A 14,318-nucleotide genomic window follows, 5' to 3' on the forward strand; every position below is an offset into this window, starting at 1 on the left:
TGATAGAAAAAGCCCTCAAAAAGGTGGAAGAGGTAGAGCCAACACAACACACTCAGTTTCTCCTTTTTGGCTGCAGGACTCTTGCAAGAGTGATAATTATGTGTTGCAAAGGCTCTGCAGGGCTTTCACGCACATGTTTGTTGGGAGATAAGCAGTAAGCTGATATATTACTGTAGGCTTAATTTCAAGATGTGTCTGCAAAAGCCTAATACATCTTCATACTAAACTAATATCCCGCTGAAAAGTAGATTTCCAAGGAGACTCTGGGTAACCGCAAGTCCCATCCTTCTCCTTTGTTCAACAACTGATGTAGCCTTACTCATGTCCTAGACATCAGACAACTTCATATTACTACTGAGAGAAACCCAGTCATTGAGCATAATTAACCTGTGTATTTTCTACTCATACCGATTTTAGCCCATTTTATAGTTAATATATAAAATGCCTTTCTTGCAATGCTGTACAGCTTGAAACAAAACAGAGCTGCATTCAGTGCCACAGATATATTAGGAGAACTAGGAGAGTAGACAATAGGCTTGGATTAAAAATGAAAATATGCCTTGTGCAAAGACACTCCTACTCAAGCAGAGTGACAAACAGGCTGCAACAGGGCTCCTCAAAGAAGACCTACAGTGCTCTCAGGCATTCAGGGATGCATTCTGGGATACCGGTCCTTTCTTCCATCATTAAAAATGATAATTTTACGTAAGAAAAACTCTTGGTGTGGAGCCCTCTGTTCCCAGGCTTGGCACAACAAATAGTAGCTAAAGGCAAAAATGAAACCAAAAAACCATCATGCAGACACAGAGCAGGCTGGTCTCTGTCAGTTAACTTTTATTTTAAGAATGTCTTTACTAATGAAATTCACTTCATGGTCAAAGCTCCCAAAACTGTGCAAAATATGTACTTTGAAGCTCTGTAGAAAAACTACCAATAATGAATAAAATTATATTCCTAAAGCCTTAGGTTATACTAACTTCTACAGACTGTAAATTAAAAGATTTATTATTGAATTTGAATTAGGTTTTCTCAATTCTTTTTTTCAGATAATCTTCTCTGATAAAGCTTAGAATTTTTGTGTAATTTTATTTCATTCTTAATGTTTTAATCCTCTAGGTTTGGCTAGTCCAAGCTAGAGCATTAAAATCTCAGGCTGCTGATTCTAAAATTTAAGGATTTTTTTCTTCCCAAGAATGATACAGATTTATGTATCCAAACTGCACCTCCTGCACAAATTACATCACTCTCTTCTCTTCGTGCTAACTAACTGCACTACCTTAGAATCAAAACATTAATTTTAGACTCCAGTTGAAGAATATACAAAGCTAAGGTTTATTCTCTTGGTTTGTATTGTTTGTAGAGAACAGAGATGCTAAATAGGGTCAGGCCCTGTATCATCTCTGAGGCTGCTGCTTGTTAACTTCCGGCCACTAGGCTTTGAGCCTGTTGCCTTAGGAAATGGCCAGCTTCTTTTGCACCTCTGGATGTATCCTATCTGCCCTTGTGAACTTACACAAATCCAGTTTATTAATCAGTCCACAGTCCTCTTTATGGTTGGTACTAAGTGCCATATCTACACATCTACAAGCCTTGGTGTCACAGGGGAACATGGCAGAAGTTCTGGTGTTTTGTTCTGACCTATGTCCAGCCTCTGATACACATCACAATAGCAATCATAGTTATGTGCCTTCCCTCAGGAAGAATGGGGAAAATAAAGCAGTACTTGGCGCAAGCTGAAGCTGCAGTACTTTGTAGTAAGCTTCTGCCCTTGCAGAAGGGCAGCAGAAACTGTTTCATAAACGTTTCTATTCCAAGGGTTTCAAAAAGACACTGGTAAAAAGGAACTCAAACAAAGCAAGTACATGCAGGGATTTGTGCAGTCAATCCCCCAACTTTTAAAAACTCATGTGAGACAATTAATGCTGCTGCTCTGTACATGCTGGGAAGCTGCCCTGCTATTCTGACAATATCTGACATTAGCTTGAGACACAGACAGGTCAGATACTGTGTTCTGCACTCATGAAATGAAATGTAGTATCCATCCAGTAGCAACCAGCAGCTACGGGCTATCTGTTCTGGCCTATCTGCCCTACTCCATAACCATGACCTCAGTGTTTCTCTTCAACCTCTCTTCGCCACCTTCTCCCAGCTGCACTCTGTTTCCAGGGGATTCACAGAAATTTGCCACCTCCTTCCTTTCCCTCCTCAGAAACCCTCTTGTTAGTTGGAGAAATACCAAAGTGAGGAAGAAAGCCATTAAGTAGTAGTGCTTAATGGAATAAAATTACCAATAAATGCCAGTATTTAGGAAGTAACTTCTGCTAAGCAAACAGCATTGTTTACTGCATGTGCTTAAAATATTCACACCCTCTTCTTCCTTTACTCATGGGATTTTTCTCTCCATTAAAAGTCAGCAGATAAGAGCAAAGATAAAGGGCTGTAATTACTGCAGTGAGACTTCCTCAGCTCAGTTCATAATAATAAGTGCAAGTAAACACACACATGCACACGCTAGGGTTCAAGTGTTAGCAAGCTCTTATGGGACAGAAAGGACTGCTTCATGATGGTGCGCTTGCTCAAAACATACAGAGTTATTACTTGCCTCTGAAATAATGGCAAATACCATCAATACAAGAATCCAAAAGCTACAGTGTATAAGAAATATTTAACCAAAACTAAATGAAAAACAAAGTGAAAAGTGTTAGAACAAAATACAGCTTAAAGTTGCCTTACACTATGAGTTTTCAGCAGTCAGTCTTTGTATCACCCACACACAAATCTTGTGACTAAAAAAGAAACACATCTTGCTCATAATTAAATTTAACTGACAATAATGTATCATCTTATTTACAGGAAAAGCAGGGAGATCTGAATATCTATGGGTTGGTTAATCCCATTTTAAAAACCTGTACTGTAGAATAGCAGTAACACATCAATAAAGTAGATTAAGAAACATCCATCCAACAGATCTCAATAAAAGTAACCAAAGAGAAATTATTGCTGCTTGGAAACGCTACTGGTTGGATTTATGAAGTATCATTGGGCACATTTACTCAAAAGTTAATACAAACTTACTGCAGAGGAAATTTTCAAACAGCCAAAGATTAGTAAGAGTGGAAAATTATGACAGCAAAAAGTCACAAGGATCCATTTGATGTAGACTGTAGTATGTAGTAAGAAGATACATCTCAAAGGTAACAAAAAGTGAAACAGTATTGAAAGTTGCATTTTATACTTCCCTGTTTTGAAAACATACTTGTTATTCATAAATTTGGGGTTGAACAGAACTGAGAGGCAACTTCATAGGTAAAATAAGGAATACCAGATATAAAAAATAATCTTCGCAATATGTATGAATGCAAAACGAAACTCAGTATCTTTCAGAGAACATAAAGCACTGAGGGAAGAACATGTAAATCTGCACTTTTTTGAGAAAGATTACAATCAATCTTAGCTTCAATGCTTCAAGAAATGTATGTGTAAACAAATCTTTTTACTAGTACAAAATGCTGTCTTTATCTTTTGGTAGTTCAGATCTTGAAAGGCACATTTCAACCTAGCCATACCCCTTCTCATGCCCCACAATTGCTCACACAGACACCTGGAATAGCCCTTCACATAACCCTTTCTCCCACACCTGCTTGTATCACTCCCATGTCAGACTCTGTCCCCTCTCCATAAAACCACCTTATGCTCCAGCCACTGCTCCATGACTTCCAGGCTCAAAGGTCTCCTGGAGAAGTCAGAGACTGCTGGGTTTGACTAACGCTTTTCCAAGAGACAGGACATTCATTTGGGTTTTTGTCCTCCTATAATCATCTTTCGGTTTCCCAAGTCCTTTAACACTGCTCAGGCAGATAGAAATATGCCTCATTACTTTAAACAAGGTTAATAAGAAAATCTGCTTCTAGACATCTCTGTTACAAACCATATCAAAAAGTATCATATTGAAAGCCATTGAAAATAGTAAACTTGTCAACAGTATGAAAGTTACTTATGTTGTTTAATGTTAAAACATAAAGTTCAAAGAATGGCTTAATGTCATCAGCTGCTTAAATAATACTGGGATAAGCTTATATTTCTATCATTGAAACCTGAAGGTCTGTTTGGCTAAATACAGCATTATTGCCTTTTTCTTAATGTATTTGAAAGGGAAATGCTGCAATCTTTTGACAGAAACACAGAAAAATAATGCAGACTTTAAAAATAAGTTTGTAAAGAGCTACATGCTGTTTTACACTTTCCTTCAACTTACTGTTCCAAGTACAACCATACAAAAGTTGTCACTGTCAAGAAAAAGCATCAGTCCTCAGCAAAAGAACCATGATATCTGAAAGGCATGGACACAACAGGCAGGAAAAAGGCTTGCATAAGTAATGTTTTGCTTTTCACAATGTGCAAGCATAATTTTAGAAGGCTGACTTCTGATAATGGATTGCTTGGTGCCAGCAGTATACAGGAAAAATACACATATCCTCTTATTTTAGTGCTTTTAGCTTCACAACCCTCATTCTAATTCTGCCCTTTTCTCCTTTGCCTGATCCTCAGCTACATTTATGTTATCCTAAACACAGTACACTGACAGTAGTTCAGAAACCTACTTACAGGAATCATCCAGTTGGCCAGGTCACCGTACTTAGACACCTGCATAGCTCCAAGCATTGTCAAATCAACATGGCCTCTGGCAACAGAAAGTGTGTAATTAGCACATCATGTTAAAGTAACAGCCCACAAACCTTAAGCTTTTGTTCATTCTCATTACATCAATTTAAAAATGGTGGCATATGACAGAGGTAGCAACCATTCGTCACAGATGTAGTTGGGGTTTTCCCCCTAGATGTATCACTGATGCAAATGTCTCTTTATGCCTACTGAGTCTCAAAAATGTTCCTACATTTGTCTGGTTTGGTTAATTGATTGCACAGTCAATCAACTCTGAACTTGCGCTTTTTGGTACACTCCTTAACATATTTACATGCACTCATTATCTTTTCAGAGCCATTAGGATCTAGTGTTTGTTTGCATCCAACCACCTTTCTGCAAAACAAACAAAAAACAGGTGCGGACGTTGAATTTCCATTAAGGAGGTGGAATGAGGATCACAGTTGCAAGCTGAGCACATAAAATATACAGCGTGCAAGTACAGATTAGATACTTGGAAATGACAAAAAAATAGTTGCTAAAACATAGTTATAAATGTGTTTATATATGGCCAGGTGGTGGTAGGCACAAACATCACCATGGTATCTATTAGTTACAGTGGATTTTTATTTCCAATAGTTAGACCTAACCCTCTGTAAACCACCACTGATTAAGTCCATGACAATTTTACAGGTTGTTAAATGCTAACCACATTTGAAAGAAATACTAATGAGTTTATTCTTTTCCCGTTTCAAAAAGATCAGGGTTTGTGTTGTTACATACCCTCTTATCATTGCAAATGATTCATCGCTAGAGAAATAGGAAGAACCTGGAAGAACAGTGACTGTCTCCTTACCTGCAAAAGAAATAAACTACAGTACGTATGTATGCATTTTATCTCTTTGACAAATGAAGTCACAGCTATTTACCAACAAGTAAGAGGTTTTTATCAAATTCTTTTGGATTCAGTACAACTACGGACCTGATTACACTTACTACGTCACATGTAAACCTAATCAATCCTATTGAATTGTGAAGCAGTTTGTTAGAATTTCCAATGACCAGATTGCCTGCTCTTTGACCACCAGCAGTTCCAGACAAGCCATCATGAACACCAGAGTGTAAGAAATATCTATGGGCTTTAGCTTTCTGCTCCATTCACAGAAAAAGTGAGAAGTAACTGTCTTTTGAAACAGAGAAAGATAAAGTCTTCAGGACACGGAAAGGCTGCAATGAAAAGCAAGCAGATCAGATTGAACAATTTATAGTGCTAATAATGAAAAATACAAAAAAAATAAATGACAGGTCTAGTCTATTCTTGCTTTTTTAAAGGGCACAAGAAAATGTGCTTCTGTGTGTTGTACTGTTCTCTGAACAATGCTTGAGTCAAGCAATGGAGCACACCTGGCAGTGTCTTATTTTGACTCTGTCCAGGCCCCTTTACTTCCTCTTCTGCCTGTGCTTTCAATCAGTCTAGTCAACAAACATTTACACAGGGTGCCTCTGAAAAGGCAGAAGAAATATAGATGAAGGTGGAATTATAAAAACAGCATGGTAAACTTGAGAGGAAAAAAAACCAAACCGAAATATTTTAGCAACAGGTGACATAGAGAAGAAACAGTGTAACAACAAAGGGGAAGGGGAATAAGACATCATTAAACAGTTTCCAGAAAACAAAGGAAAAAAGCCAATGAGATTAACTAAGAGAATGGGAAAAGGGAGAGGAACAGTCCATAAAACTTGAAGCAGAGATCTAAGGTAAGTGCTTTAATTATTGAGTTCATCTGATATATATTTTATGCCATTTGCATGGAAATTAAATTTTGACACACAGAATAGTATAGAATTAAGGTCATACACGTGGGTCCTGCACACTTCTCAAGAATTCACCATGCTAACACCCAGACCTGCTGAGACTGCCTGAATTATCTTTCACTACAGGGCCCCACTCCAGCAGTGGGAGAGAAAACAGGGTTTGCAGGCAGCAACATGGAGATAGAAGCCTGGGATAAAGTGACAAGGTAAGGTAATGATGAGAAGAAAGACACACAGGCTTAGGACCACAGAATAATGTAAAAAGAGCACCACATTACCCACTTCTTGAAAATGCTCTCAGGAGGTCAGTACTTTTAAATATTTCTGCTGTAATACAGTAGTCTACCTTTCAGTCAAGATATACTTCATGTGAGACATTAAGAAAATGGGACAAACAGAAAAACCCATACATATTTCAGAGCAATACAATTACATTTGCAGAGAGAAATTTGGCAACAGCCAAAATCAAGTATATGTTTAAAAGACTTCAAACTGGACTTTGGAGCTGATACTGGATCATTCCAGTTAATGAATGAGAACAAGATTAATTTCTACTCCTCTGCCATTTAGCTTCTGGTTTTTTCTGTCTTGGGGTGACCGTCTGATGTGTATCCCTTATGCTGCTCTATGCCCGGAAATTAATTCTGTGCCTTTCTGTGCCTTTAAACTGAGCCTGAGAGGGGGGAGAGGAAAAAAACTGAGGAAACTTCTCAAAGCGGTTGTTCAAGGACACAGATACACACTCCTCTGCGTCCTGCTTGCGGTAGAGAGGGGAGGAAGCACCCTGCTTGCTTTTCAGACAGCTTGTGGCTCTTTTTTATCTGGAGGGAGACAGAGAATTGAACTTTGTTTTCGTGGGACTTTGGTTTTTTCCCTTCTTCTTTTTTTGGACTGTTTCAACATCAGAACACATCAGGAAAATTTTTCATCAAGGCCCCAGAGGTGGGCCCACCACAACCCAGCTCCAAGGAGGGGGAGAGAGACTACAGAAGGACTCTGAAATTTTCTCAGGTTTCTCTCCACAGCGAGAAGTTTTATTATTTAGCATTATTATCCTTTTCCTGTTTGTTTGTTAAAGAAATACTTCTTATCTCTTTCACTTTCCTCTGAGGAAAATTTCTTTTTTCCCAAACCTGGTGGGGGAGGGGTGGTTGTGTCCTGCCTTCTATCAGAGGATATTTTTCCTCCAAATTTGTCCAAACCAGCACAACATGGTTTTACAAATTTGGCTGGAAAGCACCTAGAATGGTCTTAATCCAACCATGCGAATGTTTCAGCAATTATAGCAATAATTATTTTGGTGGTAGGTCTGAGGTTAGTCTATCCCATGTCCTGTCTACTGCAGCTTCAGAGGGACATGTGAAGCTGCTTAACATCGAATTACCAATACTAGAATAATCTAATTTCCATGTTCCATTCTGACCTCTTAGGTTCATCCCTTCTAGATTAACTCTTAAAAAATGTTTTTCAACTGTAAATAACAATTCAAGATTATCTTGATTCCCACGTTACAGCACAACTTTTTCAGAGAATTTATGACGTTCTTGGGTATTTTTTCACTGTCACTCTGTTAATATGTTCATTTTTCATGCACACCCATATTAAAACTTAAGTTCTAATGTGCATGCATATGATTTCACACTTACAGTATTTTTTTTTCTTCTAAATATTTTTTTTCCTTCCACACCTCTGACATATTCCTTCATAGAGTGTATCAAAACAATTACATAGACACTGGCGAAATGGTGGAGTAGATTTCTTAATAATTTTTTATTTCAAACCAGAAAATGGCCTCAAATAACTCCACATTTAAAATATAGTACAGTAACAGGGCAATTACATAGCACTATGATAAGTATCATTTAGTTGAGCCAGGCAGCAAATGTTTCAAGTCAGTGAACAATTGCTGGACTGATATTAAATTTAAATTATTTTATGCCAGTGTTTTATCTCCTTTGACTTTTCAGAGTTTAATTGTACTTGCTAACAGCCACTGAGAAAGGTACTGTCTGTATAGATACATATGTACACACTCATACATGTATTTGTATGTATGCATGTGTATATTTGAATAAAAAATATGAAATGTGTATACTCGAATGAAAAATATTAAATGTGTATATTTTCCATATGAAAAAAAACCTAAAATGTCAGCTCTATCACCTACAGCATTAACATCATCAGCAGCAAGGTTCCAAAGCCTACTTCTGTTTGTCACAATGCAATATTTAAGTGTATCTTTACATGGAAACAGAGAATATACACAGGCACAACTTTTCCACGAAAACAAAAAGAAATCAGACAGGTGCACTAAATCATAAGAAGTGTGCATTTTTACATTGCATAGCTGCTTCTGAGGTGAAATGCCCCAAAACAGCTGGGCAACCACAGTATGTGAGAACTGCCATTCCCTGCTAACAGCGGCAAAAGCAGCTGCCTGCAGCAGCGCCCTCAGTGTGCCCGGTCCCAGCTGGGCAGCTCTTTCCCCCTGCCTTGGCTACCACTCCCTCTCTGAATGCAAATGAGTTCTATTCTTGGTTGGGAATAAACCAGGCCATTATACACAGGATGTTTTAAAACATGTCCCAAGCATAAATCATTGAAAACCATTTTCTAGAAGACTCAAGGTGAAAAGCAGCAGGAAAACAAACCCATATTCCCATACAGGCTGCACGAAACAATCTCACTTCTGGAAAGGATGATTTGACCGTTTACTGACTGGTCTGGAAGAGAGTCTCCCCCAGTAGCTACTGAAATGAATCAAAGCATGAGCTCTAACTAGAATATTAAACATTGTCATTGATCAAAAGAAGCCTTCACTTAAAAGACAAATATATTAATATTTATTATCAAATAAAACAGGACGCTGGGTTCAAATACTGTGTCAAAAGAAAATTTTTAGATTAACAATGAATAGTCACTTTCCATTAATTAAATTTAATTTAAATATTTACCTGCATTAATCAGATCTGGATCTACTTCATTTTCAAGTGGATAAGGACCCTGATAACAATACAGATGTATGTCAAACTTTAAAATAAAATACCTTTAAAATACAATCCATAATTGCCGTATTATTTCTAATGCTTATTACTGAAAACAGATCATGGCAGACATGCGTTTTTTTATCTTTTTTTTATCAGAATTCTATTTTTTATCAGAAAAAAATCCTGACATTACAAGGCATGATTTACATCAAGTAACGTATCAGGGCTGATGGACATATTGTTCAAGGATGTTAGAGTTACTAAACAACCTTGAAGTAAGAGGTTTGTTTGATTTGGGGGTTTTTTTTGTTCTTAACCAAAGTGACAGACATTTTTCAGAAAAAGGTCATAACTGCAACTTCATAAAGCCATGTGACTAGTAGTAAAGACAGTAAAAATAATATTCACTTTAAGCTTTATTTAAAATTATGTTTGATAAGGTTTACACTGCTCGGTCTTGCAAACTCCTGATGATTCTGAGTCCAGAAAATCACATACTTAAGGACATCCTTAGCAAAGTAGCACCATAATCATAAAATGATCATTTCCTAAAAAACTTCCCTGCAGCACAATGAGAATTTTATGGTGATGTAATATAGCACATATTTGAATACAATTTTTTAGTAATATAATAATCAAGTTGGAGGTGGGCAGGAAATAAAATACAGCCACAGGAAAATACAAACACTATAATAAGATATATTCTGACCAAGATATATTCTTACCAAACCCAGGACTCCATTTTCACTCTGTAAGTGAACAGTTATATCTGGACTGATAAAGTTACTGGCCAACAGTGGGATTCCAATACCCAGATTAGCTGAAAAGAAGTGGTTAAGGCACAAACACTCATTGTAAACTAATAAATTTTTAAAAATTACTATTGTACTATGAGTTGATTGGAACTATTCCCTTCACAAGCACTTTTGTTTTTACTTAGATATCTCATATTTGTGATGAATTATTTTGCGATTTGAACTGTCTAATTGCATTCTGTCAAATCCTTTACATGACAAAAAAAGCCCAACAGTGCAAGTAAAGCTTCTTTTCCAAGTTTTTCAAGAAATTCTTGTGACACATTTAACTGCTAATAAAACCACCAGAAATAAAAACTCCACATATTTTATGTCTTAGCATCCCTTCTATTTCAATTGGGTATTAATAAAATGAGAGAATCCCAGGGTCTGGTAAAGACAATAAGCATGTTAATTAACCCGTTCTAAACAAACCATTTGGGTTTGTTATTCTAGTCAGCAATCACTTTAACCTATGGCACAACTGAAGGATACCATACATGCCATCCTCAAACTCTAAAGCAGCCCGTTTGATGATCCTCTCCCTCACATTGTCTCCTGTTTTTTGTTGGGCTTTTGAGCCTTCAGGCTTTCGGATTGATAAGCGCTGCAAAATAAGAAGTAATCATAAGTAAAGATTAGAATCCAGATTCTTGCTTCTCAAGACACAAAAGCCTGATTTGTGATTGCACTGAGATACTTGCTCTAAGAATAAAGTTATTTATTCATCTTCTACAAAAAACAACCTTTTATTTTATGCATTCAAGCTTATCTAAGCGAATGGAGTCATCAAATATCGCCAATGACAGCCTTAGAGCAAAATATTATTTCTTCATCTGTATTGCCAAGCCTGATACATAGAGAAGTGGTGAAGAAGGCACCAAGCATTAGTGGAAATACTAGCAAGTCTGAGATTCATTACCCCAGAGATACCTAAATAGATTCATAAAATGTCAGCCAAAAATACAAATACTGATCTCTTTCTGCATTCATTCAATTCAATGAGCTATTCTAGATTTATAAGGATGAGACAGACAAATGCCATTCATCTAAAGAAACTGGGAGCTAAGAAACAAAGTTTTCAAACATAAATCTCTATAATCTTGCACACCTCCATGAAGTTGTTTCCTGAAATTTTCTCATCTCAAGTTGATGTTCTGTAAATCACATGTAGGTGAAAATGCCAAGACATTCAAGAAATTTGTAACATCTTTCTTTTAAATTATTGTCTACACAGACTATGTTCTTTCACATTTCTCCTACGCATAAAAAATTCCTCTGGGCAACATCATGTCCTGCACCCCCATATGTCTTTATACCCTCTCCTTCTTCAGGCTACAATTAACACATCAGAAAAAATTATCCTGCTACTTTTCATCACCACAAAAGAATTTTTGCAGAGTCACTCTCCCCTTAGGCAGTCAGAAACAGTCAGTATCAATCCTCTTGAATTTCCCATCAACTTCCTTTTTATGCCTTGGCTATTTTCCCTAGAATTGCTTGACTTGTGGATTACGGATAAAGTAAGAACAATTACAGAGGGTTTCTACACAGCAAAGAGAAGGCTGGATAGAAATTATAGCTGGTGCTAGAGACCACTTTTGAGCCATATTAGGCAAGAACTGCTATTTAAAGCCAGTAAGAACTATGACAGACTAGCTTATTTTTATTTCTTATGTTCCTCATCTTCTCTCACCACTTATCCTACTCAGTGCTTTTCTGTGTACAGCCAGTTCATATATAAAATTTAACATAAGAGTAAATAAAGCTGCCATTACTTTCCTATACCTCTAGTAATGAGAGGTGCCACTGCCAGAATTACAAAATTGCATAATCAAAATTAATCTCTGTTACAATTTTGCTTGGCAGTTAACAGTAGCTTTCTCCCTCACCCCTGCCCCACTTTTTTTATGAAGCATATAGGGAAGGGGGCAGATGACTGGGTAGGTATGCAACAGTCATCATTCAGTAGGTATTGACTAAATCCATATTCCCTTATGCAACCAAGATGCAGTAGAAGCAATAGTTTAATAAATGAAGAAAAGATTTCTGTCATAAAAGGTAAAAAGCTTTTCTGGGAGATAATGCAGCCATTCCGGAGAAGAACACAGGCCATTAATTGCAATCTAACCTAACATAACCAGAGGAGAAAAAAAAAAGTTTGACACATCTGTTTGCAGTCAATTACTCAACAACATGCAATATGCTTTTGCAGAATGAACAGATGGAATTAAAAAAAAAGCTTCTTAATCTTAGCATTCACAAAAGACAATGCTCAGGGAAAAGACACTGTATGACTTTCTAGGACTTTGTGACTTGATTTTAATAACAAAAGTTTAATTATCACAATTCCTTTCTGCACTTTTTTCTCACAGATTTTTTTTTTTCCTTGTGTCATATATCTTCCCTTCTACCAGCTTTTCTGACAACATTTTGAATAAGTCCCAGCTCCAGAATATGAAGACACAGAAGAAATACAGAATTTTCAACTGCACTTTAAAACCATTGTCACATCACCAAATGAATATAGGGACATAGCCTGAGTGTGACAAAGACACAGAAACAACAAAGAACAATTACATAATCGTAATTTTCTTGGATGTTTTCAGTGGTGGAATATTATTGCTGGAATTTTAATAGTTATTGACATATTTTATTCAGACCAGAAAGACCACCAGCTAAAAAAGTTCCTGATTAAAGAAAAAGGAACAAAGGTTTCCAGGACCTTCGCAACATAACATAATTCAATACACGGCACAAAAGGGACTGAGGCTGGCCCTACCTGCCCACATCAAAAGCTCTCCAGTGGAAAAGAAAGTAGCTACTTGTCAAAGTCAGATCCTTGTCTAGGTGTTCCTCTTGTTGTGTCTACAGCAGGTGAACTGAGAGAGGGAAGGAGAATGAAGTAGCATTTTCCACTAGATTTTCAACTGCAGTAAATTCATCCAGGGCTACAGGCAGTTGCTGTAAGTTATTCCGGGACTTAACCACAGAGTCTGAGGTGTAAGAAAGAAGGCTCAATCCTCAGGCCACCATCTAACTACATAAGTACCTACCTAAGCTCCAGTTCTTAGCAAAACATGATGGGTCTTTCTTACACTATTTTCTCAGTGCTAAGACTTGGAGGCTAAAGTAAAAATCATACAAATTTTAAATACACCCCAAGCTGAAAACTGTTGTGACTGAGAAGCTCAGCTACTTACTTCAATTCTTTTCTCAAACTTCTCTCCTTGTAACAGACGATCAACATAGATTTTGGGAACATGAATGTCTTCTGGGGCAAATGCTCCTATATCAACAATTTCTTCTACCTACAGAGTGAAAAGGAAAAGTGAAAATATTTAGAAAAAAATATTCAATGAGAGGTTTTATTACCAATGAAGTTTTGAAATTAAATATTAATATACAGCAGATCACATCAAGAAAACTAAGGAAAGGGACAAAATAGATATAGTCTTTAAAAGAGGTTAACTTTGATGCTTATCTGTCCTCTTCTTTCAAAGCATATTTCTTCATACAAATTGAAGGTAATTTATGTTTTAACGGGCCCATTTGTATGGCCAACTTGAAGAAATATACTATGTACAGTTACTTCAGAGTTGTTTGTACCTGCAAGTAATTTCTGCCCAAACAGAGGAAAACAATATGCTAGTAACAAAATATCAAAATATAATGGAGAAATATGACTTTAGAGGATACAAACACAGAAACTGGATCAAAGGTTTTTCATAGTGTACTCAAAAATAAAATAGAAAACATATGAACTGTAATAATGGATTGCAAGAAAGAATATGCAAGATGAAGATCTAGAAGTCTTTACAGCTAGTGAAACAGATTTAGCACAAAATAACACTCATCCACACATAGTAGATTTGAAATGTCACCTATCTGGAGCACCATAGACAATAGGGGTTTCCTTCCTCTGTCTGAGTTGTGGGGTGGTCTAGTTAGAGACCCTGCTGTAGACAGATACCTGCAGCACAGACCCTCAGCCATGGCTGGTGCTTTCCCTGACAAGTCTGAGGCACACAGAGAACATCTCAACCTGCCACAAAACAGACACTTAGTGTTGTTTGCAATG

At 37.0% G+C, this 14,318-nt stretch overlaps 1 protein-coding gene across 1 annotated transcript in view; it reads right to left on the reverse strand.

Moving 5' to 3' along the window:
• The window catches only part of OXCT1 (3-oxoacid CoA-transferase 1), a gene marked incomplete at its 5' end in the record, with an annotated part of 77,567 nt that overhangs the window by 23,124 nt on the left and 40,125 nt on the right, over positions 1–14,318 (reverse strand). Inside the window, 6 exons of the mRNA XM_017730191.1 lie at positions 4,606–4,681; positions 5,425–5,497; positions 9,411–9,459; positions 10,169–10,263; positions 10,733–10,844; positions 13,441–13,548. Coding sequence (XP_017585680.1) covers positions 4,606–4,681; positions 5,425–5,497; positions 9,411–9,459; positions 10,169–10,263; positions 10,733–10,844; positions 13,441–13,548 — 513 coding nt within the window. The remainder of the gene's footprint in view (positions 1–4,605; positions 4,682–5,424; positions 5,498–9,410; positions 9,460–10,168; positions 10,264–10,732; positions 10,845–13,440; positions 13,549–14,318) is intronic.

Source organism: Corvus brachyrhynchos, unplaced genomic scaffold, assembly GCF_000691975.1.
Source record: "Corvus brachyrhynchos isolate BGI_N302 unplaced genomic scaffold, ASM69197v1 scaffold42, whole genome shotgun sequence".
NCBI classification, from domain to species: Eukaryota; Metazoa; Chordata; class Aves; order Passeriformes; family Corvidae; genus Corvus; species Corvus brachyrhynchos.